The sequence below is a fragment of the Corythoichthys intestinalis genome, chromosome 19 (genome assembly GCF_030265065.1).
Source record: "Corythoichthys intestinalis isolate RoL2023-P3 chromosome 19, ASM3026506v1, whole genome shotgun sequence".
Taxonomy (NCBI): domain Eukaryota; kingdom Metazoa; phylum Chordata; class Actinopteri; order Syngnathiformes; family Syngnathidae; genus Corythoichthys; species Corythoichthys intestinalis.
This window is the reverse complement of record NC_080413.1, coordinates 8,377,812-8,404,567: the sequence shown is the minus strand read 5'-3', so window position 1 is coordinate 8,404,567 and position 26,756 is coordinate 8,377,812. Positions and strand designations below refer to the sequence as shown.

At 39.6% G+C, this 26,756-nt stretch overlaps 1 protein-coding gene across 13 annotated transcripts in view; it reads left to right on the top strand.

Annotated features, from left to right (window-relative positions):
• The window catches only part of epb41l2 (erythrocyte membrane protein band 4.1 like 2), a 105,656-nt gene that overhangs the window by 66,024 nt on the left and 12,876 nt on the right, over positions 1-26,756 (top strand). For 4 of the 13 annotated variants that reach the window (XM_057823028.1, XM_057823033.1, XM_057823032.1 and 1 more), the window contains exons 11-19: positions 794-946; positions 1,019-1,116; positions 1,182-1,354; positions 5,546-5,628; positions 14,813-14,869; positions 18,193-18,252; positions 20,559-20,726; positions 22,687-22,758; positions 23,198-23,632. In XM_057823028.1, the coding sequence (XP_057679011.1) occupies positions 794-946; positions 1,019-1,116; positions 1,182-1,354; positions 5,546-5,628; positions 14,813-14,869; positions 18,193-18,252; positions 20,559-20,726; positions 22,687-22,758; positions 23,198-23,632 (1,299 nt within the window). Of the gene's footprint in view, positions 1-793; positions 947-1,018; positions 1,117-1,181; positions 1,355-5,545; positions 5,629-10,731; positions 12,556-14,812; positions 14,870-18,192; positions 18,253-20,558; positions 20,727-22,686; positions 22,759-23,197; positions 23,633-26,756 lie in introns of those variants that run through there. The other 9 variants (XM_057823039.1, XM_057823038.1, XM_057823031.1 and 6 more) reach the window with 8 other exon arrangements.

Genomic DNA, 26,756 nt, shown 5'->3' with positions numbered 1-26,756 from the left:
TGTTTTCAACAATGTACACTCAAAAATAAAGACATTGATTGACTGAAAATGGTTCAATATTGGATTAAATGTCTTTTTTTCCTCATGTATATTTATAATTGCTCTTTACCTAAAAAAACGTTTTATCCGATTACTCGATTAATCGATAGACTTTTCAGTCGATTACTCGATTACTAAAATATTCGATAGCTGCAGCCCGACATTCATTATTGCTCATGACAGTGTCATGTCATAATTATAATTGTCTAATGATAGTCTTACTGCACCACTGTCAAATAAAGTGGTACCAAATACCATAACTAGCAATTAATGAAACAACTGGAGCAGTAACTGAAGAAATAAGGCATGTTGGACAACGACATTGTTGACAGCAAGTGGCAGCAGGGGTTGACTGTCTCCCCTAGGGAGCAGTGATGGCCAAATGAAGCTTCTTGAAGCAATGAATCCTTGCAGCCAATTGGTTCCAAGCTTCATGGTGGTTCATTTGGTCTTATGACAGTCGTATGATGCCGCTGTCAAGTTAAGTGTTACCGGTAAATATGTTTTGTTGTAAATATCCCAAAATACAGTGAGGATAGCCGTGGGTTATAGTCCAGTGCTGTTTATCTATTAACAACTGTCGTTTTGGTGTCAAATTTGGTGGGTGGCGGCTTATAGTCAGGTGCGCATTATAGTGCGAAAATTATGGTATTTCAGTTTTTCAGATGTTTTGGGTGGTACATGGTTCCTTGGGGAAACTTACAATTCAAGGTACAGTGCAAGTGTATTAATATTTAAGTCATTCCCATGGCAGGATTCTGAGGGGGTGGACATCATGCTTGGAGTGTGCGCCAACGGACTCTTGGTCTACAAGGACCGGCTTCGAATAAATCGCTTCGCCTGGCCCAAAATCCTCAAAATTTCATACAAGAGAAACAACTTTTACATCAAAATCAGACCCGGAGAGGTAAGAACAATGCTAAGGGTTTAAAGCTAACACTAACATTGAAACGTGATCATTTCACAACCGTTCCAACAGACAGAACAATTTGAAAGCACCGTAGGATTCAAACTACAGAATCATCGCTCTGCTAAACGGCTGTGGAAAGTTTGCGTGGAGAACCACAGTTTCTTCAGGTATGACAAAATGACTATTCGTCAGGAATTCATTCCGGTACTGATTTTACATCATCATTTTCCAGGCTCAACGCACCAGAGCCCCCCACCACTCCGCGCTTCCTAACACTGGGCTCCAAGTTCCGCTACAGCGGGCGCACGCAAACCCAAACACGCTTGGCCAGCACCCTCATCGACCGGCCCGCGCCCACTTTCGAGCGCACTTCGTCTAAACGCATCAGCCGCAGTCTAGATGGAGGTAACGCACCGACAGACACGGCTGGGTTGCGTTTGGGAGTACATTTTTCGCCGTCTGACCAGATACAGGAAATAGCTGCAGCTGTTTCCTGTCACACAGAGACGGAGATGAAAAGGCAGAGTGTTCCGAAAGAAAGAGGGGCCCGACTAGGAAATGAATGCAGCATGCAGTGTATACACACGCACACACAGCAGGCAATACAAGAGAATCCATACCAAGTTCCACTTTGATGTAAATGTTGCATGGCCAAGACAGCATTAGGGCTATAAAACCTCACCGCAATGTTACACTTATTTTTGGAAAGTATCTCACACCTATTTTTTGAGTGTTTCTTGACAGTTTTACTCACTTTCGGTGCTTAAAAGTTGTGTGAGACATTGTCCCCTGCTGGATGATGATAGTCATTGCAACGGAATCATTCTAGAGTTTTTTTTTTTGAGTTTTTGTTGTTGTTTTTAATTCACATATGAACAGGCGTCAAACTGGTTAGAATTTCTTGCTGGAACTCCCCGACGTGAAGGCTGCCACGGAGCAAGAAATTTTATTTATTTATTTATTTATTTATTTAATTTTGGGGGGGGGGGGGGGGGGGGTCAAAACCACTCAAATGTGACTGTTTTGGTCAGTTATTTCTATAACACATACAAAAACTGATTTTCATTCAAAATTGTATTTTTTCAATGATTTGCAAAATAAAAGTTAACAAAAACAGCTACAGTGGGAAGAACAAGTATTTGATATACTGCCAAAGGGTTTTCCCATTGACTGTGTATCAAATACTTGTTCTCCCCACTGTATAACCAGTGTTGTTAATTTTACTTTAAAAAGTAATTACAGTTACAAATTACTTCTCCCAAAAAGTAATTGCGTTAGTAACTCAGTTACCTGAATTTAAGAGTAATTAGTTACTTGGCAAAGTAACTAGTGATAATTTTCATGTTTTATTTTTTTTCCTCAAAAAAAAAAAAAAAAAAAAAAAAAAAAAAAGGTCACACAGTGTGAAGTTTAAAGGGTTTTTGGGACAATTGGCCCTAGCCCAACTCCACTTAACTAGACACAAGGGTATTGCGATAACTAGATAGTAACCTTTGCTATGTGTGGAAGTCATTTAAAGTTGTGAATCAACCGCTAAAGTTGTTAAAATTGCTCCCGCTATTGCATTAGTTCCCTTCTGTCTACTTTCAACATGAGTAAATTTTAAAACAGTTTCATAATTTAAAGATAGATTTAAGTCCAGATTTTGCCGATTTAGGACCATTTTAGATATTAAAAAAAAAAAAAAAAAAAAAAAGTAGGTTCGCTAGGAAGGATCTCTACAACAGAGCCTTGGCCTTCCTGAGAGGTCTACTGCTTTAAGATGGCCGCTGTTTACTAACGCATGTAGTCCTTAAAACATGTTGCCAATGCAGCCGTGTCTATAATCTGCATCTAGTTCTATAATATGTGATATCTACCGTATCATGTGGGCGTAGTTTGTAGGCTACAGTCAGTATTATTGGAGCCACCTAGCATCGCGTTTGCAACGGCGTCTTCCCCACTCCTGCTGTGCTCTCTCGTTTCCGTGAGTCCGTCTCTGACTTTTTTTTATTCAACCAACTTAGTAACGCATAGTAACGCACGCCTTTCCCGCCTCAGTAACGGTAATGGCGTTGCCAAGATGAGAAAAGTAATTAATTAGATTACTCAGTACCAGTGTTGTTAATCTTACTGAAAAAAAGTAATTAATTATAGTTACAAATTACTTCTCCCAAAAAGTAATTGCGTTAGTAACTCAATTACCTGAATGTAAGAGTAATTAGTTACTTGGCAAAGTAATTGGTGATAATTACTTTTTTTTCCCCTCCAAAAAACAAACAAAAAAAAATAAAAAACATTGGCCACACTATGTGAAGTTTTTTGTGAAGGTTTTTGGTACAATTGGCCCGAACCCAATTCTTTACCCTAATTTACTCTTTACCCTGAATCAACTGTTAAAAGTTGTTAGAATTGCTCCCATTATTGCATTAGTTCCCTTCGCTCTACTTTCAACATATGAAAGTTTTAAAACTGTTTCATAATTTAAAGATAGATTCAAGTCAAGATTTTGCAGATTTAGAAGTATTTTATATAAAAAGTTACTTAGGTTCGCTAGGAAGGTTCTCTACAACAGAGCCGTCCTAAAAAGTCTACTGCTTCAAGATGGCGGCTGTCTACTAACGCATTTAGTGCCATGTCTGTCATTTTGCATCTAGTTATATCTATATACAGTACATGTGATATCTACCATGTCTACCATATCTACCATAACATGCGGGCGTAGTTTGTAGGCTATCGGCTACAACATGTATTATTGGAGCTACCTAGCATCGCGTTTGCTCGGCGTCACAACTTTCTTGCCTGCTCTGCTCTGTCGTCTCGGTGAGTCCGTCTCCCTCAGACTTTTCGACCAATATAGTAACGCATAGTAACGCATGCCTTTCCGCCCTCAGTAACGGTAACGGCGTTGCCAAGATGAGAAAAGTAATTAATTAGATTACCCACTACTGAAAAAAATAACGCCGTTAGTAACGCCGTTATATTCTAACGCCGTTATTAACAACACTGTGTATAACCCCGACCTCCATCTCCTAATTTTTATTTTCCCTCATTTACTCACATACTAAATGCCAACTCTCAATTTTAACTAAACAACATAGGATGTACAGTATATTAAAATTGAAGATAATGTAAACATTTACTTTTTGTTGTTTTTTTATAAGGATATAAGTAACCTACATTAAGAAAAATAAGTTTGTATAAGTTGCTTATATTATGCAGAGTGAAATGGAATATATTTTGAAGATCGTGCAAGTATTTACTTTTTTTAAATCATAAGGAAATGAATAACTAGCCTAAGATAAATGAACAAATATAAGACTAAAGTAGGAATTGACAGCTAAGATGTTCTGAACCTCCCCATCAGAGCAAATATAACTAAATATGATAAATAAGACTCCTCAACTCTTTCCTTGCTCTGAAAGATTTGGTCCATTTTCTGTTGCATTGCCCTTTTTTTCTGTTTCAGAAAACATGCACATTTGAACCAATCAGAGCTAACTATGTCTGGTGATCACACGTCAGTATGTCGGCCAATTGAACGGATAAATGAGTCCAGGCGTTTTGCTTTGCTGCCTGCGTCCGCACATTGACATGACTCGTCATCATCAGACTCTGATAACTGCAGCAGCTGGGGAAACCTCCATGCCGTCCGTGGAATAAAAAAAAAAATATATATAGGTGGAAACGGATTATGCTACGCAAGCAATTTATAATGCTTGTTGTTCACACTTGTGTATGTAAATCTGATGTTGGTAGATTGTTTTCTTCTTGGAGATGAAATGCATGTGTGGCAGCTTTTTTTACATAGTGTTTTGACAGTTGCCGTCATATTTTCGGAATCAAAGCACCGTATACAGGAACAGCGTTCTGGCCCTCAATCTTATACCGTAACTGCGTTCCTGACCGTTCAGGCCCACTTTCACCCCTGCATATGAAGTATATATTAACAAAAGTATCCGGTCTTTCACAAACATGTCAGTATTTTAAACAGCAGACCCAAAGATACAAAGTCAATAATAAATAAATCAATAAAATAATATAGCTATATGAAAATATAAAAAAGAAATTCACTCAACGTTGTAAGAAGTTAAATAAGAATAATCAAATATCTTTTCAGCAATGATGAAGTCTAACTAGATTTTGTAATTTTTCATTCTCCCTGGTTCTGGTTTTGTGCTCAGCTTGGCCACTGCTTAAGAAGCATACGTTATAGTATTTGTTTTACGACCGCTAGACATACTAAACACACTGGAACTCCCATATAATGGGAAACATTCATGACAGCATTTACTTAGCTTACATTTTGTGTAAAGTGACGGATGAAATCATGTTGGAGGTGTTGCCTGCACGTCGGCAAAACAACTAGTGTAGCCCAAAGTAGCAGAGTAAGAGTAGCGTTTCTTCACAAATCTACTCAAGTAAAAAGTAAAAAGCATGGTAGTAAAACCACTCTTAGAAGTACATTTAAATGTACCGCGTTACTACCCACCTCGATATAAGCCACTAGGGGGACAACTTCTAATGTTCTAAACAGAGAATTCCAGCATGAGAATTTGCTTAATATGTAGAAATCATTGTTTTGTATTAATCTATTGATTGTTTTGTCTCATTCAGCACCAATGATAAGCATAACAGAGGCCCGGGACACCACTGAGAATGGACACGACCCCCACCTGGATCTCCACTCTGACTCCAAGGTGTGTTTTTGGCTTATATTACGCTGCAGGTTCATCATAAAGAAGTAGAGATTTGCGTTATCGCTTTTGTCACGGGGTAACCTTTTATTTGGCCGAGAGCTGTGAAAGTTGCTTGGTTTTATTCTTTTATTAGGTTGACTGCAATATATGTGTAAGACAAATAAGTTCTTACACAATTGTCACGATAAAGTTTAGTTTACGCGCAATTAATGTTCACAGTAAATACGTGGTCCATATTGGTTCTGCATGCATCCTGTTTAACCACCTTCCCTTTTTACTCACTTTTAACCTTTTATTTCTTCTTAACCCTGACACGCAGCACTTTTTTTCCCCAGCAATTGACTTCTATTAAAGGATTTTTCTTCAGCGGTTACCTCTTTTTGACAGAAGTCTGGTTTCCAACCATGTACTGGATGTAATTTTGATTCCACATTGCCTTATTTAAACTTGTCAGCAATCTCCATCAGTGGGTATGATGACCTGGACAAAATTTCTTTAATCCGATCAGCGTTTGGATTCAGTTATATTCGGATGCACTGTCTTCATGGACAATAAAAATATTGATCCGATTAGGTCTTGCGTGTTCATGTATCAGAATGTCAGAAGGAACAAATCATTTTGACTTGCGCAGATTGATTCTGCGTTCATGTATTGTCGTAGTTATGGTAAATAGGGTAATAAGCTTAAGTTTTTAAAGACAATTTAGCGTCAATTTGCACTTTTTTTTTTACACCAGCATAATAAATTAGTGTAAACATTCGTAAAAATTAGGGCTGTCAAACGTTTAAAATTTTTTAATTGAGTTAATTACAGCTTAAAAATTAATTAATTGTAATTTATCACAATTCAAACCATCTCTAAAATATGCCATATTTTTCTGTAAATTATTGTTGGAATGGAAAGATAAGACACAAGACAGATATATATACATTCAACATATGGTACATAAGTACTGTATTTGTTTACTATAACAATAAATCAACAAGATGGCATTAACATTATTAACATTCTGTTAAAGCGATCCATGGATAGAAAGACTTGTAGTTCTTAAAAGATAAATGTTAGTACAAATTATAGAAATTTTATATTAAAATCCCTCTTAATGTTTTTGTTTAATAAAATTTGTAAAATTTTCTATCAAAAAATAAACTAGTAGCTCACCATTGTTGATGTCAGTAATTACACAATTTTCATGGTGCTGAAACCCATAAAATCAATCGCACCCAAGCGCCAGCAGAGGGCGTCAAAACACAAAAAAACACTAGTAACAAGCGGACATTACACTGTGCTGTCATTTGAATCTGTTTGAGCGGGGCATGTGCGTTAAATGCGTCAAATATTTTTACGTGATTAATTTAAAAAATTAATTACCGCCCGTTAAGGCGATAATTTTGACAGCCCTAGTAAAAATGTTTAGTTCTAAACAAAAACTTACCGTTTGTATTTTGATGCATTCTCTTCTTGCTGTTGTAGATGAATTAATAGGTCTAAAACATTTTTTTTCCCACGCAACAAACCAAAATGAAGTCCATGTTCGCTGTCTTTTTGCTAGGACAACAAAACCACATGAACAGAACGTACCCGTAATTGCCAAATTGGTAAGGCTCATCTTTCCCACAGCATGTGAAGGCAGCATTACCAGATAAACCAGAAAATATAGTAGAAGAGGACTGACTTCTGTGTCAAAAATCGGTCGGTCCATTTAGACTATAAACGTTAGCGTTATTTTGTGTATTTTTTTCCATTTTTCCACTATCAAGTCTTCCAAATTGTTAAGATCTTTAATCATATCTCCAGCAATGTGTTCATCCCCCATACAGACTAGTTTATTCATTCATTCATTCATTTTCCATGCCGCTTATTCCTCACGAGGGTCGCGGAGGTGCTGGAGCCTATCCCAGCTAACTTCGGGCAGTAGGCAGGGGACACCCTGAATTGGTTGCCAGCCAATCGCAGGGCACAAGGAGACACACAACCATTCATGCACACACTCACACCTATGGATAATTTAGAGTGTTCAATCAGCCTACCTACTAGTTTAGTCTTGCTCAAATTGCACCTACCCTGTCTTCCACGTGTTCGGCTTCTACTAGCATCCGGGAATAACAAAAATGCATATACTGATAACTAGGCATGCGCCATTATTACGGTATGATAAACTTAAGCCAAAATACCGCAATTACACAGTATCACGGTATTGCAATTATAGCTCTAAAATGTGTTATTTTGAGATGTATGAAGTTTTTTTTTCACAACATATTTGTAAATTTGAACATCAACATGAATATAATGACAAAATAAATGAATAAAATAACAAAAATTAAATTGGTGAAATAAACAAATATAATTGAAATAAATAAAACTTATAGACTGAAGTCACAGCTCAAGTTGCTCAACATTTGAACAAGAACCCTTGGTAATATAGAAGTGGACTTAAACAATGTATGAATAAATTGATTTTATGTAAACACATACAACTACTACTATTAATATTAATTAGTTGAATATTAATGGAGAGCGAGAGGAAAGCCTGAGTTATGCTTCTGTGTTGTGGTGACAGCGTAGTGACACTGTAGACCCTACGGCGTCAATGAGCATTCGATACTTCTGCGGCAAGGGAACACGTTGCTTTGTAATTCACCGCCAAGCCACTAGAGGGTTGTCGCGTTTTGTTTGTGCGGTTTTGGGGGACTCTTGTCGACTTCCTCTAGTTTTCCTCCGGTTACACAACAATGCCAACAGAGATGGAACGCTTGAATGTGGATCTTCAGCTCATCAACATTGAACAACCAATGTTGAGGCGCAGGCGACGTAGAAGACAGTTGCGGAAGTGGTCTGTCCGACTGTTGATGCCGCACTGAGACTGGCAGTTTACGAATTCTAGCATCGGGTGGAAGCCAGCAAGCTGCGTTGTCCAGCGTTTTGTCCGATTTCTTTGCCGTGTAATACAACCAGCCAGTGGGAAGCCATAGCAGATTTCTGGCAGCTATGGAACTTCCCAAACTGCGTTGGAAGCCTTGATGGTAAACACGTTTACATAAAAGCACCGAGGCACTCTCAATCAGTGATGATGTCTCAAGTGTGTGAACTGTGTTGTTGAAAATTGAACATCAAAACAACTCTTTTGACACCAAACTTGTGCTTTATTCTTCCTATACTTCAAGTGTAAAACGTAAATTAGTCACAGACTCACAAGACACATACCGTAATTTCTGGACTATAAGGCGCACCTGACGATAAGCCGCCAGCCACCAAATTTGACATGAAAACGGCATTTGTTCATAGATAAGCCACACTGGACTATAAGCCGCAGTCATCCTCATTGTATTATGGGATATTTACACTAAAAGATATTAACTGGTAACACTTCATTTGACAATGGCACCATAAAACTGTCATGAGACCAAATGAACCACCATTAAGCTTTGAACCAATTGGCTGCAAAGCCTTATTGTCACTAAAGGCTTCATTTGGCCATCACTGCTTCCTTGGGGTAGACAGTCAGCTTCTGCTGCCACCTGCTCTCAACACTGTTGTCATCCAACGTTCCTCCTAGTATGCATGGCGGCGCTACAGATGTAAATAATAGTCATGTTCTGTGCTAATTATTTCTTCAGTTACTGTTCCAGTTGTTTCATTAATTGCTAGTTATGGTATTTGGTAACATTTTCTTGGATGGTGGTGCTATAATACTGTCATAAGAGTCATAATTTTTACATGACACTGTCATAAGCATTAATGAATGCTTATAATAGATGTCGGTTAGTGTCATCCAGCAAATTATCTCACTTTTGAATGGACGTAAAAGATCTGAGCCGGACATAAATGGATTTAGTGACATAATATGCCACATGACACATATTGACATCTGTTATAAGCATTCAGTAATGCCCATGATAGTGTCATGTCATAATTATGATGTTCTTATGACAGTCTTATGATGCCGCTGTTAAATAAAGTGTTACCTATGAACCCAAATAAATCAACAAATAAGCCACACTGGACTATAAGCCGCAGGATTTAAAATGAGGGGAAAAAGTAGCGGCTTATAGTCCGAAAATTAGGGTATGTACACAATAAATGATAAAGTGCGCCAACCAAAAATACTATATAAAGTGATAAAAACTGGCAGTTTTTGGCCAACTGTGTCACCGCTTTCACAAATTCTTTGCCAATTGGCAATCTTTATAATGTCTTGACGAGACATTGTAGAGGTTGTCGTTCGTACGGACCTCTTCGATGATACTCTCGTCGGCGTGTAGCACAACAATGTTTAAAAATGGCGGTGATTTCGCGCTGAACCGGAAACAGCAGTCTGAGCGGACCAATCACAGTCCATTTGCGTCACGTCACCACGCGTTGACATGACGCCCAGTCAGGAATATGTGGAAGTGCACGTCAGGCTACGGCGGAGGGTCATAAAACGGGTCTGCCTTGACGGCGTAGGTCTGCCGCAGAAGCATAACTCGGCCTACACAGACATGTGTATGACTCGTATCATTATTTACACATTATACACACACACACACACACTCTCAACACAGAAAGTTGCCAGAGCAAAAAAGTACCACAGAAATGTGATGAAAATGGTTATTTTGAACAGATGTTTACAATGGTAGAAGACTTTACAAAAGTAGGCTAATGGTAGAGAGGACGGTTTGTTCCAGAATTTTGGAATAAAGTCTTTTCATGCGCGCTGATCGGGTTATCATTCAGCACAAACCACCCCTCTTGTTTGGAATAGAATCTTGATCGGAATATGCTGGATCGGGTTAGAATATTGCGACGGGGGGGTGTACATGAAGCATTTTTATTCCGACCAGGCTTTTAATCTATATAAAAAGGTCCATGTAACCATACCTAGTGGCACTGCAAGAATAATTTGTCCATTTGGAAGGAAGCTTGACTTCTGTCTTACTATGCACTGATCTACCCTACTGTGCTCATGTTTAACCTTTTTTTGTACTGTTGTGGTTCACTAATGTTGTCTCTTTTCCCCTCTCTGTTTTTCCCCTTCACTCTTGTCGACACTCTCGCATGCTTATTTCGGACACAATTTTCTCCAAATGTCACTTTTTCACGCTTTTTTTAACCAACTTCCAGTCCATCTTCATGTTCCCTCTTTCTTTCTCCTCATTATCGTCTCTCTCCTCCATCGCACCGTCACTCGATTCCATTTCCGAACTGGAGCGCGGCCTCTCCAACATCTCTGAGGATGGCGACCTCGCCGCGGACGACAGCGAAGCGGTTGCGTTAAGCGTCGACCAGGATGTCGAAGCGCTAGCAAAGGAACAGACGCCGCCGTCTTCCCCGCTAACGCGTCGCCCTCAGACTCCGAATTTGGAAATTCCGGCTTCGGAAGAGGGTGACCGGGAAGATCGAAGCGGCAGGTGGCGCTCGCTGAAGGACGTGGTTAGATACGTATTTCTCGTGTTTAGCTTTCGCTCCGTCCTGGAAAAGAACATGAAGCCGTTTTGGGCTGCGACGGAAAGGCTGTCCGCGCTAGCGTACAGTTCGGCTATCAGAGCGAAGATTTTTACCATCACAACAGCAAGAAGCGTCGCTTCAAGCGCCACCGTAGCAAGATTACGTCGATTTAAAGACGCCATAGTGTCAAGGTTGTCTCAGCTTCAGGCCAGATTTACAAGCGTGCAACCGTGTTTGCCTCTGGTTGACTTCCCTTACCATTCCCGTCCTTTGCCGTCAATCTTCGGCGATGTCTCCTCCCTAGCCTCGACGCTCCATTCCCGCTCCTTAGTTCGATCCGTCCAGCTTAGCCTCGCCAAGCCTTCCCCGCTTCTATTGCCATGCCTCTTAGTAGCCTTCCTGTTAGCCGTCATGTTCACCGCTAGCCGCTCCATGGTGCTAGCTTTAATTTTGGCCGCACCTCTCGGGCTAACCTTGTGCTACCTGGAAAAGCTGGTCTCCAATCGGCGGGGCGTCGCGGGTCGGGAGCGTCCTGACAAAATGGCGACCTCACTTCTCGAGGATACGCCATCATGCATCAGGCGCCACACGAGGATGCAGGAGATGTGCGATCCTGCCGCTTAGAGACTTTACTTACTTAATTTTCTTTTTCAAATGCCCTTTTATTAGTGACCCCAATACTTTACAATATTTTTTCATCTTTTTCCACTTCCCTTTCACTGTCCACACCACTTGATAGTTGATAATACTTTAGGCTAAATGTAGAATATTTTAATGTAGAAAGAGAATAGGATATAATAGTAAAAAGTTGAGTTGTCCGGTAATGACTTTTTAACCGATGAGCGATATCCCGAGATTGTCCAATTCCAAAAATCCCATACCGATATCAAACCAATACCGATATCGGCGGTTGTTCACTTAACATATAATGGCTAGTTGTATTGTGATGCTTTAATAATGATAATGCTCACATACCAAATTCCTGGAGACATCTAATGGTCATCAAGCAAAACTGCTGCGTAGGCATGTGCCGTTATGAGATTCTGACGGTTTGATAAGCGTAAGCCAAAATAACACGGTTTCACGGTATCACGGTATTGCAGCTCCAGCTCTAAAATGTGTTACTTTGAGATATCTAGGTTAAAAAAAAAAAGGTTTTAATTCCATTAAACAGGACTTAGTTTTCAAAACATATGGAAAATGAATGAATGAATGAATACTTGCTACAACTAATTGGAACATAAGTACAATGTAGTTTTTTTTCTTGACAGCCATTTAAATTTTCGTCTTAGTCTTTTGGACGAAAATACTTATTAGTCTTAGTCATATTTTAGTCATTTCAAAATGTTTTCGTCTTTAAACTTCAAAAGTTTTAGTCCATAAATAAATAAATAAAAGGTTTCCAACAATTTCGAATGAACATGACAGACGACCACATAACTGTAGAGGAGGGGTGCCCAAGTCCGGTCCTCGAGAGCCCCGATCCGGCTTGTTTTCCATGTCTCCCTCCTTTAACACACCTGAATCAAATGATCAGCTCATCAGCAAGCGCTGCAGGAGCCTGAGAATGATCCGTATTATTTGATTCAGGTGTGTTGGAGGAGAGAAACATGGAAAACAAGCTGAATAGGGGCTCTCGAGGACCGGACTTGGGCACCTCTGCTGTAGAGTTTACAAGGACTAGGGTTGGGCGTCGAGCATCGATGGGAACTGGTTCTATCACTCCGATGCTCCTGGAATCGTTCGAATTTTTAAATTTCGATTCCATGTTTCGATGCCCTGACCACCGAGTGGTAAAAAATCACAGACTGATATTTATATACAAGTTAAAATTAGCCCTGTGAGAAGTTCATATAATTTAAAACATCATCGAGAAGTTAAGAATTTAATACAAACAATGCAATTTTTTTGGGCCGTGCCTTTTTTTACCCTGCCTCTTAAAAGAATCGGAATCGAGATTCGTTCGGAACCGAAATCGAAACGTGGAATCGTAATCGGAACCGGAATCGTTTGAAACGATGCCCAACCCTGACAAGGACATCACCATTTTCATGATGATAAAACACACTCAGCAGGAAAACAGCACATTATTTGCAATTAAACTCATCTAAACGCCACGAACTGTACGTAAAATGTTTTCCAAGTGAGTTTAAGAAGACACCGAGTCACCGCGCTAAATGCTAATGCGAATGCTATGCTAACTCTACAAGTTAGTTTAGTGTGTGATAATCACTCATCACAGACCTATGAAGGCTAAAACAACATGGCATAGTCAAGATGAGAAAACACAACTTACAGTATCAAGCAGCACCTGACACGTTTCACAAAAGGAGTCTGGTGTGGGCTGCATTTTTGGGACATAAAAAATAGCTAATACCGTAGGGACGATATGACAGAAAATTTTGCGTTTTTCAAACCGTGATGTTTTCATATCACGGTATACTTTGAAACCGGTAATCGGCACATGGCTACTGCTGTGCTAAGCTGTGACCAGCCCTTGTATAAAGCCAGAAGGTTTCTACATTCACTTTGAAGGCAACATGCATATTGGCCCAAAACTGATAATGAAAAACCGATGTCAATGTTATCCGATATCATTTTTAAATGCTTTTATCGGCTACCTGATAATACCGGACAACTCTAGTAGAAAGAGGAGAATCAGAAGCAAAGAATTGTAACAAAAAATATGAAGTTATCAAGCATGTATTATAGAAGTAGTACTAAATTTCCACAAACAATAGTGTCCCGCTGCCTTTCCCCCATTTAAATTATTGTCTGCCATGGACGGGGATGGACATCCAATTCATTTTTCAATCCATGAGACGTCTATCACCGTCAATCACGTCCCGCAGTGCAGTTTTGGCACTGTAAAACTGTAAAAAGATTTTACAGTTAAGTAATAGTAAAGTAGTAAAGATTTTAATTCACAGTTTAAAAAATCGAATTTGAATGAAAATTTATTTCACTGAAAAATGTTTTGTAAATTATTACAAATATCAAATAGATATGTTTTTAAAAATAGTGAGTATATTGAGTTCATAAAAGAAGTATATAATACGTTTAAAATGTTAGTATAAAATATATTATCGTTTTACAGGAAATGTTTCTAATATAAAATGAATCAAATTAAAAATAGTCATTTTATTTTGTTCACTAAAAATAAATAATTTAAAATGTTCATAGAAAATATATTTGACTTTTTTGAATTACCGGTATTACAAAAAATAGAATAAGAGTCTGCGTATTTATTTATTGTCAAACGTAATTTTTTTTTTTTTTTTTTTAAATTAAGCGATTAACTCATTCGCTGCCTTCTGCCAACGGTTTTTTTATTTTATTTTTTTATTCAAATTAAATTCCACTTGATGAATATGAACGTTCAGGGCATAAAACGTTCATAAAAATTAGATTTTTATTTCTGCAAGCAATCTCCTTGCAAAGAGTAAATCTGAAAAATATTTGTACATAACTAAAAATTGCCTTCTAAACGAAGCGCATTCGCTAAAATTTTTATTGTTGCCTTTGCAGATTATAATTGTTCTGTAATCATGTGCACAAGTACAGTAATTTACTTATTATGTTGCCTGTTATGCTGTAGTGGACCAAAAAATGCCTTGTTTGCGCCTTTTTAAAAGCGAAAGTGTAGATAGATTTCATCTATCCATACATACCGTAAATGGCTTTTCCCATCATCCATTTTGTTTTACTTTTTTCGCGCCCCTGCTATCTCCATTATCTTATCGCTATGGCAACAAAGATGGAGGTTAAGGAGGCGGACACGAGCCCTGGCAGTGTGGAAGCCACGCCCGCCCAGGTCTGTAGGGGAGCTGCGTTTACCCAGCATGCATTGAGGAGTGTGTTTTAAGATTTTAGTTTATTATTTTTCTTTGTGCTTCGTTGTTGCTTGGAATTTTAAGGTTGTGGGTGGTCTTGCTGTAGCATGATGGCACAAAATCAGTTTTTCTGACCCACTCTTGCAATCTTGACTCAAAGTCGAACATTCACTTTAACATACAGTGGTACCACTACTCACGAATGTCTTTACATAGGGAATTTTTAAGGTACAACACGCCTCAATGGGAAAATATTGCCTCTTGTTATCAAAGAAATTTCAGGATACGGGAGGTTGATTTATGGGCTAGGAATGTCCCGATCCGATCGTAAATTGGACCAATCGCGGCACGTTTCAGAGGATCGGGTTTTTAACTAAAATAATATATCTATGTTTGTCTGCTTCATGCTCATACAGTGCCACAGCCTCTCACCCTACGTCCTGCTAAGCAGTGCAGCCAAACTGGCCAGCTTGTTTGCGACTTAAAGTTAACGATGATTGACAGGTTTGTAGCTTTGATCTTGCTAGAGAAGCTTTGTAGCTGCACGATCAAAGGCCCAAATGTGTCAATTATCGTTAGCTTGTTAAACACATGTGCTAGTTTGCTGTGGCAACTCACTGTGTAACTTAGAGGCTGTTCTCTTTACGAAACTACTTCCAGAATGACAAAATCTGACCTTTTAGCCAGATTGCCTGAATCACGCCAGCCGAACCGCTGGAAGCACACTAGAGCAATTCCAATGACCCAGGCCGGCGGAAGGCTGACTACCCGGCCAAAGGCCAAAGTCTTAACCCCTGGTACTGACTAGATTTTAAAAGCTGGAAAAAGGCTTCGAAACATAAGTTGACAATTTATTTCAAGTCGGCAGCAATCATACAGCACAGAGAGACCCAGGGAAACTGGATCCAGGGTCACCATATCACAAATCAAAAAAAGATTCCCGAGAAAAATGACAACGATTAGTTAAACATTCAGTCTTTTAAAGGCTCTGGTGATGTGGGCTATGGTCCGGAAGATGGGTGTGTTTGGGTGTTTTTTATAAAATTATCTGTTGGACAGGAGAATTCAAGCGTGACTGTTGTACGCGCAAAGAGAGTTAAGGATTTTTCCATCCTCAGCGCCACATCAGTGCTGAGTGTTCACTTCTCGGTCACGGGTTCCTCCGTATCAGATGTTCCTTGTAGCAAGACAAGATGTCCCGCCATTTGTTCTGGACTGTTCAAAAGAGTTGATTGCGGGATTTGGTGGTGCAGACGTGGATTTGTAGATGTCTTTTTTTTTTTTTTTAACCTGTCCTGCTCAGCTGTTTGACACGGAGAATGGAAGTCTAAGTGCCCGGATAGTCTGAACAGTTTTAACGTTTCACATTGAGAGTCTGACATACTCCCTTTGTGATCATTCAACATACCTCATTTATTATGACAAAACAGCGAACAGGAAGGGGTTATGGGGGAACAGAAGAAAAGAAACACAACAGAAGAAAGAGAAGAAACACAAACAACAACAAGAAATGCATTGAACGCCTAACTACTCTAACTACTAATATGTTGGTGCTATCGTCAGCTAAATGTATTTCCGGTTGACACCATGTGGGGGGCCTGTTGACCAGGGAAAGAGGGGGAAGAACGTGGGGGAGTCTATTAGCTATGTGATGGAAAGGGGTAGAGTGTACACAAATCATCTCTGTGATTTAGAACCCAGTAATTGTGTGAATCCCTAGTGAGTGTAAGCCCGTTGGCGAACGACCTATGCCGCCCCGCCACCAATCCCGGCACCGGGACCCCCCGCCCGAGCACGCCCAATAACATCCAGCTGCACGCGGGCCCCGCCGGGCACGCAGCAGCCACGCAGACGAGCGGAGATGCCACGCGGGCGCCGACACAGGGCCACGGCCTACTGGCCCTACCAGCCAGCCCGGGAAAGGAGGGCGGGCTCTGGGGGAGGGGGGGCAGCGCAGCCCATCCCTCCTCCCGCAGCCCAGCAAAGGAGCCCTCGTTCCCCCCCCCCCCCCCCCCCCCCCCCACTGGAATCCAGGGTGGTCCCCCGGGCCACCCGCGCGCCCATCTACCGGCCCTCGGGGATGGCAAGAGGGGACGCACCACCAACCCCACGCCCGTCCCCAACCCCGTCCGCCCAAAGGGCCACGAACCGCCGCCGCAGCCCCCAAACCGTCACGGCACGCCAGGGGGCCCCCAGCGGCCCACCAAGCCCAGGGCTGGCCAGGGTCTCCCGCCGTAGCAGGCAACATCCAGCCGATACGCCGCCCAGCCAGCGTATTGTAGATGTCATGCCTATCACATGCTTGTCAGCGTCATTCTCGCCCAGTCAGCTGCATGACGCGCACGTTGGGCTTCCATGGTCAGAAGGCGTCCTGTATCTGTTTTGCCCTTATCTGCCCATTGTCTTGGTGCTGCAAAGCTGTTCATAATATCAAATATATTCTGCTTGTTTTTCTTAAAATATTATATAAATGCTATTTATTTTATATTGGGTGTGTTAGAGTAATACAAACAGTCAAACAGTAAATATGAGAAAAGATACTATTCCCTTCAAGAACCAATTTCGTGTGTAGAAGTACCACTATATATGTGTACACTGTATTTGCAGTTAGTTTATAATTGTAGAGTGGGTATATGGACAAAACTGATCCCGAGTAGGCAATTTGACCTGAAAGCTTCCGTTTGGGTCGCATGCTTGGCGTGAGTGAATTGTAGGTTTGGTGTAGTCTATTCATTTAACTAAAGTTTGAGTTGGTGTTCTTCATTTTAATGCCATTTTTTATGTTGGAATGCACTTAATTCAGCTTCAGCAGCCAAATTAAAATCATGAAGTCCTCGCGAAATCCCTTTTCTGACCTGTGTGAACTTTGACCTAATTACCCCAAAATTTAAAACACCATTCCCGTTTCATATTCTAAACATATCCTGCAAGATTGAGAATAATCCCTTTATTCGTTCTTGGGTTATGTAACATGCATTTGAATGAGGAAAAAGTGTATACTTTTAAGAAAACATACGTATATAATGACATTAAATTAAGATTTATCTCTGCTAAACTGTTGCTTCTTGTGAGTTGAGGTCACATTACAATACTCTTATCTCAAATTTTGTATTTTGAACATCTCAAGTCACCCATGAATGCAACAACTGTATTTAGGAAGACATTGTAAAGCATAAGCTTTAAAATGTCTCCAGAATGTATTTATATTTATTTCAAATTGTCTTTATATTTAATGCTTTTATGTGTTTCAAGTTTAAAATCCCCCCTTCCCCATTTCTATTTGTGCTGTATGTCCACCTTCCAGAGTCCAATGAAAGTGCGTGTGGATAATATTTATGTGAGGCACAGTAATTTGATGTTAGAGGTTGGTACTTCCGCGTCGTGTGATTGACGGCCGACAATCAGAGCCTGTGGTGTTTTCTTGTGTGCTACACGGGCGCCGGACTCGCACCGCTGCCCTCTCTCGTTTGCATGCCGGCTATCTTTCTCCGCGGCCGTTGTCCAACACGGTCGCGTTTTGAGAACGTCGCAGGGTGCAATGGTTTGAAATTTACGCGGTGGCCATTTTGGGCAATTTTCCTAGAAAGATGGAGGAAGATCTACTTTTGAAAAGACAAATTTGGTACTTAAAACTTCAGTACAGTAATGGAAATAATTTCCCTTACTCCTACCACTGCCCACTCCAAATTGGCAAAGTTGTCACAATGGCCGCTTTGTGAACAAACTGTTGCGCGTGAAGCGTGCATGCGGAATGCTGTTCCGAGGCCGTTGTCTACAGTGTTTTATTTATTGAGTTGGAAATTTTGACACCTGCCTAACCTGACTAACCCTGCCTCGGTAACCTTCCACACATGAGGAAAACTCCTTCCTCCTGTTGTCTGATGATTGTGATGATTTGCAGTTTGCTAACCCACTAAAAAAAAAAAAAAAAAAAAAAAAAAAAACCAAACAGAATTACACGTTAACATGGAGGTGATGGTCAACGGAAGAAAAAAATTACAATTATATCCGTGTTGAGCATGTTTTTGCATTTTAAAAGTGTTTGCGATTAAAAAGATTAAAATGATATAACATAAACAGAATTGCAATTTCATTTTAAAAATGAATTAAGATACCTTAGCTTAGTCTCAAACTGTATAAGAAAATTAATGAATGAGGATCTAAGTACAACAAAAGATCAATTAGCTAACTTGGATAGCCATATTCCGCTAGCTTAAATGCAATATTTTTTTTTTTTACACTGCCCTTAACAAATCATTGAAACTCATATTCCCACAAAAATGACCAAATATACCTTTAAACTAAATTACGTATGCATTAAAAAAACCATAAGACCTACCTAACACAAAAACCTGCGTTATGTACAGTATGTCTTAACAGGGAGCAGCTGGATTCAGCCACGTTAAATGAGTTATATCATATTCACTGTTGCCAATAGAGGGCAGTGAATCCACCCAAATCTCTAGAAAAAAATGCAAACACTTTCAAAACAAACTATTACAACGCCACTCTAATTAAACAAATTCTCCAGGCAGCAAAATTTGATTCGAAGCTTTTTTCTAATCGAATTACTCGAGTTAATCGATTAACTGTTGCAGCACTTATGCTATGGATTGAAACTATTAAGATAAAGAATGTAGGAATGGAAGTTTCATATTTGTGTGTATTACCTGCCCTGAATATAATATTAGAAAAAATTGCCACACAATTTCCAATTAAAAAAAAAACTGTTTTCCCTTTATGAATTACTTTAATTTTTTTTTATTAAATAGGAACTGAATATCTAAACACATTTACATTCAAAAATAGAGAAAAGAACAGGTTTCCACCTGAGCAGCCAAATTTAAAGCATTGCCATAATTCTAACCTCTGTGACCTTTGACCCTTCATCTCCTTACCATATCACCAACCCTCATAATTTATTAATTTATCACAGAATTCCTTTTCTGACCTCCGTGACCTTTGACCTCCCTACTTTTTAAAGACTCAACAGCCAAATGTAAATTAGAAAATCCTTGCGAAATCCCTTTTCTGACCTCTGTGACCTTTGACCTCACTACCCCCAAATTTAATTCCGGTTCATATTACAAACATCCCGCAAGTTTAATAATAATCCTTTCATTAGGTTTTGAGTTATCTTGAACACAGTGACATATTTTAGAGTTAATTTATGAAGTATCATTGAAAATATGTAAGAAAAAAAAACTGTGTTTCAGTGCCAGTCATGGCTCTAAATGTCCACTCCGTTCCGTTTCGACAAGGAGAGTGAGTTCAATGAGTTAAAAACAGAAACCAAAAGTAGCATTGAATTAAGAAAAACGTTAACAATTAGCATCTAAAGTAAGAATCAACCAATCCACATGAGGACAAATACACAATCACCTCCATGTTTTTCTATTCAATAAAAAAAAAAAAAAAAAAAAAAAAAAAAGACAATTCCATATAACAAGATGGCGGGCGCCCTGTTTCACTGCAGCCAGCACTCACGATCCCCATCACCGCAGTGGTGACCAATCCCACTCCCCCATTTAAAAGCCAGTGCAAGGCCAGAGTGAAATATGGCGCCTGCCTTAACAGCCTAATGTTCCTTTTGACCTAATGTTCTTCCCCATCCCTCTTTCTCCCTGCCTTGACCCAACTTAACCCACCCCTCCCTCCCCTTACCATCAGGACCACGATAAGACCCAAGAAGAAGTACTGAAACACCAAGCTAGCATTAGCGAGCTCAAGCGCTCTTTTATGGAGGCGCCGCCTCCCTCGCCTCCTCAGCTCAACCAGTGGGAGAAGCGCATCACTTCCTCTCCTGCCACCGCCACGCGCGGTCAGCAGCCGACAGCGGTACGTTCCGAATAGGTCCATTTATTGACATTGAGGTGAGGTGGACAGGGGCGGATCTAGTAAAATTTTTCTAGGGTGGCGAGTGGGAGCCAGCAATGTTTTGAGGGTGGCAAATATTTCATGACAGGATAACACATTATCAATTCTTTGGACAATGATACGATATTGTGCGACGATTCAATTGCCTTCAATTGATATAAGACAAAATTATGAAGACATTTAACAAAATCCGTTCCAAAATACACATCAGTGCCGATGTGTATGGCAATTTTGTTGATTAAACTTTTTTTTTTTTTTACAAAACGGCATACCGAAAATTGAATCATTTTTCAATTGTGCCTAATAAATCGATATATGACATGGATTATTTATTATATTCCTATTTTCACCATATGGCAGATGTATATACACATTGAATCTAAGAGTTTACCAACTATTTGTATGTTGATACTACAAAAAGGCACAAGTGACATTTATACACAGATGTGAATGGTCACAGCCGAATTTTTGGGGGATTTAATGGGTGAAATATGGAAATATAACAAAGGTCGCGATGCAGAAATCGCAGACATAAAGGAGTGGTCGACATTTTATTTTTCATATATATATACCCTTTTAAACATTTTTTTATTTTTACTTTTCTTTGTTTGGATCCATTATTTATCATCTAAAATATCGGGAAAAATGCGACAATAACAAAAAAAAGTACAATTAAGCGATAGTTATGAGGTAGATATCCGTGACTTATTTACAGACACTATTTTTTTCATTGTGACGTAATTTGTTTAAAAGTTTAAAATATGCGAGTCAATAATTTTCTGAAGTTTTTTTTGTTTTTTTTTGTTTTGTTTAAATATTAGACATTTAATGATTCTAAGCTAAAAATGATGGACATTTCGAATAATATATACAGTATAATGACTTACCTGCTTTTTATGGCTGGGTTGAAACAAAAGCGATTGCGCGGCGTCTGTAAACGGGGGTTTCCTGGGTAAAACGGACAAATTAAAAATAGATCGGGGCCTTAGTTCGCCATGAAACTGCTATGGGAGCATATAGACACATTGTTTTATCAAACACAACAGTTCTTTTGGCTTAAAATACAGCAGTTTATTTTAAAGAGGGGTGCTAGAGCATAAACTGCTTTTTTTAGCCTTATATACATGTACAAGTTTTTTAAAAATTGTTCTTTAGGAAAAAAAGTGAAACAACATGTCTTATATGTATTTCTTAACAATGTTAAATCAAACTACTTTGCAGTTTGTCACTTATCGCTGTGGTTTCTGGTCCACATTAACCGCTAAAAATGAGGCTATATCACGCTCCAAACTTAGTTTTACAGTATTTTATTTAAGGATGGTGTATGTATGTATACATGTATACATGTACACATCTTAGCTTTCTTTTATATATATGCTTAAAAAAACATTTTAAAATATACATATACATATAAGAGTGTTTTTGTTTGTTTGTTTGTTTGTTTGTTGTTGTTTTTAAATTGAAAAAAACATATGTGTATATTTCCAATGCTGTTTTCCAAATCTGACATTGAACAAACACAAAAAAATTACGTAAATAAGCGCTGCTTCTAGTTCGCGGATTTTTGATTTTCACGGGGGTTGGGCGACACTCCCCGTTAACCGCGAAAAACAGGGGATCACTGTAAACTATACTATAGTATATATATTATTTTCTATTATTATTATAAGGATCCTCACTGACAACACTACTTAATACATGGCAGTAAATTGTCAAATTTAAAGTTTTAATCTGGGGTGGGAAGCCTATCTTTTTGGGTGGCAGTTGCCTCCGCCGTGCCACCCAGTTGGATCCGCCCCTGACATTCGATAAAGTGGGAATCAATTTTCTCAGTGTGCGACAAAGCGACGATACAATACAGAGTAAAAGTTTGTGAGCGTGAATGACGAGCGCGCCGGCGACGTGTATGTGTGTAACGCAGGTTTCCGTGACGAACGAAGCGGCGGAAGCGGTTTCAACAACTGGTAACGACGACACCAAAGAACCCATTAAGGTGCTCTAACCTTCTTTTTCTATCCAACGCAGCTTCTCATCGGCATGGCGTCTTTTATCCCTTCACTGAATGGTCCTGTTTTTTCCTTCCGGAACATTCCTCATAATGTCTATTTTGTTTTTTTAGTTCGTACTTTTAAGTTGAATCATCATTGCTTTTGTTTTTGTCTCCCATGCAGCTTATGTGTGCGCACTAGGGCTGCCACTAACGATTGTTTTGATAGTTGACTAATCGCCAATTGTTTTTGCGATTAGTTGACTAAATGAGGTTATTTTTGAATTCCGTTTTTCCGTTAATTCCGTGATTTTTTTTCGGTCAATATTTTCTAAAAATAATCAATATACTATGACAATACTTGTCGATTCATGGTGGCAGCCCTTGTGCGCACCTCATTTTGTGTTTGTGCATGACATGTACACGTATGCGTGTGTTTGTTTAGACGACGGAAGTCGAAATTGAAGAAACTGTTGTGGTGCAAGAGATTTCCACCAAAGCCGTGCCGCCGGAAGAGTGCGGGAAGGGGGTGAATGCGGAAGAGGGGGCGGGGCAGAAGAAGAAGATGAAACAGCGGGAGAGCGTTTCGTCGGAGAGCGAAAGCGACGGGGAGGCCGAGTATCACCCCAACGTGCCGGTGTCCATCTCCCGCACTCAAATCCCAGAGGAGAAAGAGGAAGAAGTGGGGAAGTTGGAGGAAGTTAGTCAACCCGATAAAAAGGAAGAAGCAGAAGAACCCACGACGACGACCGTCGAAGCTTCTAACGGACCATCACGGCACGAAGACGGCGAAACTCGACAACTGGAAGAGGAAGCGCCCAAAGTGAACGGCGAGGCCACGGTGGTGGATGCGCGTCCGCAGGTTATTTGTTGCTCTCAGGTAAAGTCTGGGGCGGCCATTTATGGAGCTTTCCAGGGGTCGTCGACCCCTACGCCTTGCCGATATTTCTCTTCCTTCCTGCTTCCTACCGGTGTGGCTCTTCTTCCTGCTTTGGTGGCAAGATTTAGGTCCCGCACACATTCCTACGCTTTAATTTTTAAATCTCCTACCATCAAGTAGCGAGAGATTATTTTATAATTAGGGCTGGGCAACAACTGAAAAATTAAATCGCGATATACGTCAACAAAATGTAAAACTAAAGTTCTTAACTCATTCTTTGCCACTCATGGAATTTTTTTGGGAAAAATCTAACAAATATAAATAGACTATGAGTTTTTAAACAATATCCAGATATTGTACAACTCCAAAATCCAATACCGATATCAAACCGATACCGACATACAGTGCTGTCTCCAGTGCTTAATTTGTAAATCATAAGGTGCTGAAACGCAAAGTACATATGACAGCGCAGGGATGACGAGATGGGCACAGGTCCCTGGACATACGCAAAAAATGGTGCTGAAAACAACACGCAAATGCCCACTTGCCATGCTGTGGAACTTGCAAGCCTAAATTTCAGATAATATCCATGGTATAGATGTTATGACAATAATTTACAATTATTTAGGCTATACTCATGGGCAATTGCCCTCATAACCACAGGTGAGACTTGCAGTACACAGTCAGCAATTAGTTTCTAAATAGGTCTAACTTGTAAAACATTAAAGAAAAAAAAAACTGAGATTACAATAAATAACACAAACCCATTCTTTTGCGAGTTTTGAGTTTTAAACTCATTCATGGATATTGAAGGTGATATTTGTCAAATAATGGGACAAGAATAACCCAAGTAAACATACTATGTTAAACATCACACAAATGTAACACAAGTAACATAAATCAGCAAAAAAGTCAAGTGTTTAATTCATTCATTGAAAGGCGATGTCAAAAAATTCAAGAAAGATAATCCAAGTAAACAAAAAGGTGCTTTTAACTTACACACTGCCATTGACAGCGATGGATGTCAAACTAATATCATGAACATAACCCAAGCAAACAAAATGCCGGTTTTAACACATTCACTGACATTGACGGCAATAGACGTCAAAACATTTAAATATAAACAAAAATAGCAGTTTTTAAATCATTCATTGAGATTAAAGGCGGTCGATTGACTGCAATTAGCTGTGATAGATGTTAGGAAATATAATAAAGATAACCCAAATAAACATAAAATACATTTTTGTAAGGAGAGTTTCAACTGCTTGAATTTCGGAGTTAACTCTTAACTTGAGTTAAATCTTGAGTTAACTCATTCACTTGCCCAGTGTTATAGCATCTTTCATGACACTTCATAAAACACAAATACCAGCAACAAAAGAAATTACGAAAATAGAAAAGTAATGTTACTCATCAACCACATTTATATACTGTGTATTTCAACTGACCTATAATTGTTAAAATACTGTTTTTAAAATAGTCCTCGCCTGAAAATTTCCAGCCTTTCAGTGTTAAAGGAGCTTGAGTATGCGTTGTGCTGATTGCCGCGCTGGCTAGCTGTGCATGTCTTGTGAAGTCAGACAGCATGTCAAGTGCATGATGCTAGTTTGTGGTGTTCGACTATTTGATGGTGTCTCCTTGTTGTGTTTTTTGCAAGTGGTGCTGAGGTGATGGTTAGTGAGCTTGTCGCTATAGCAACACATCAGCCGCCCACTCGTTTGAATTTCATCTTTGTACGTGTGCGTGTTTTTTCCCCCTCCGCAATGCATGTCCACACCAAAGATTTTTGCGCTTGTGTTTATCCGCTGCTCAGTTTTGCCTGGATTAGCTTCATGATGTCGTCTTGACAGAGCCAGCCCACGGCACAATGCGATTGAGGGTCTCTTGATTTTTGCCAAAATTATTGTGCTGGCTGATATGGGTGAAAAAAATCTTCACTCTCGAGTTGACCAATTGTTTTGAATGCATCACCCACCACAATTAATGCTGAAATTCTGATAGCTAACTATATCCCAATGCAGTATTAGTCGCTATGTGTGTTCACCCACCTTATAAAATATTAAGTTTCATGAACACTTTTCTTCATTGTACAATGCATTTGTGTCATGTGGTGCTTCATGACACTCATCATGGCTGTTCTTCATGATTGCTGAGCTTCTCAGTATAGTGTACAGTCAACATGCAGTACATATTGCAGTACACACCACAATTAATGCTGGAATCCTGATCACTAATTACAGTATTTCCCAATGTAGTATTAGCCGCTATGTGTTAAAGAGCATACGACACCAGAAAAAAAGTCTTAAATGGCATTATTATGTGAATTAGAATCATATTTTGAGACAATTCGACCATATACAACAATTTAGCAAAGCACAGATGACGAGAAATTAGTCTTTTAATCTGCCGGTTAGCCACGCCTACAATTATAGGGCTTTAGCGTCCCCAACAGGTGGATGACGTCAGCGGTAGACTAGGCTCATTGGTTTTACTATTCAGCCCATTGAGGGGGAATTGTTCAGAACGAGGAAAACGAGACGAAGAGAGCTGCAAAATGTCATTGTTTCAGTCTCTCTACTCCCAATATTTTTACAGGATATTCTTTTTATCCAAGTATTTTCCCCAATAGCTATATAAATGGCTTGAGAAGGACCAGTCAGCCCGTCGAGGGGGAACTATTCACAATGAGGAAAACGCGACGAAGAGAGCGGCAAAATGTCATTGTTTCTGTCTCTTTACTTCAATATTTTTACAGGATATTCTTTTTACCCAAGTACTTTCCCCAATTGCTAAATAAATGGCATGGTCATGACAAATAACAATCTTGTGCTAAATGGAATATAAAATAATACAAATCCATTTATTCAAGACGACATGGCAAAATTACTCCATAATGGTCAAAACAGTCGACTTTACCTTTACTGTCACACCTGCCGAACGATATTTTATGACACCTAAATCGGACATATGTCATTTCCCTTCCCCGGCTTCGGAGAATGTAAACAGACCAGAAGGAGTGACAGCTAGCCGACATGCTAACCCGAACCGAGGGATGTTTCAAAGTCTTCGAAGTGGAAAATCACACATAACTAGCCTGGATTATTTGACATGACGACCCGGTTGT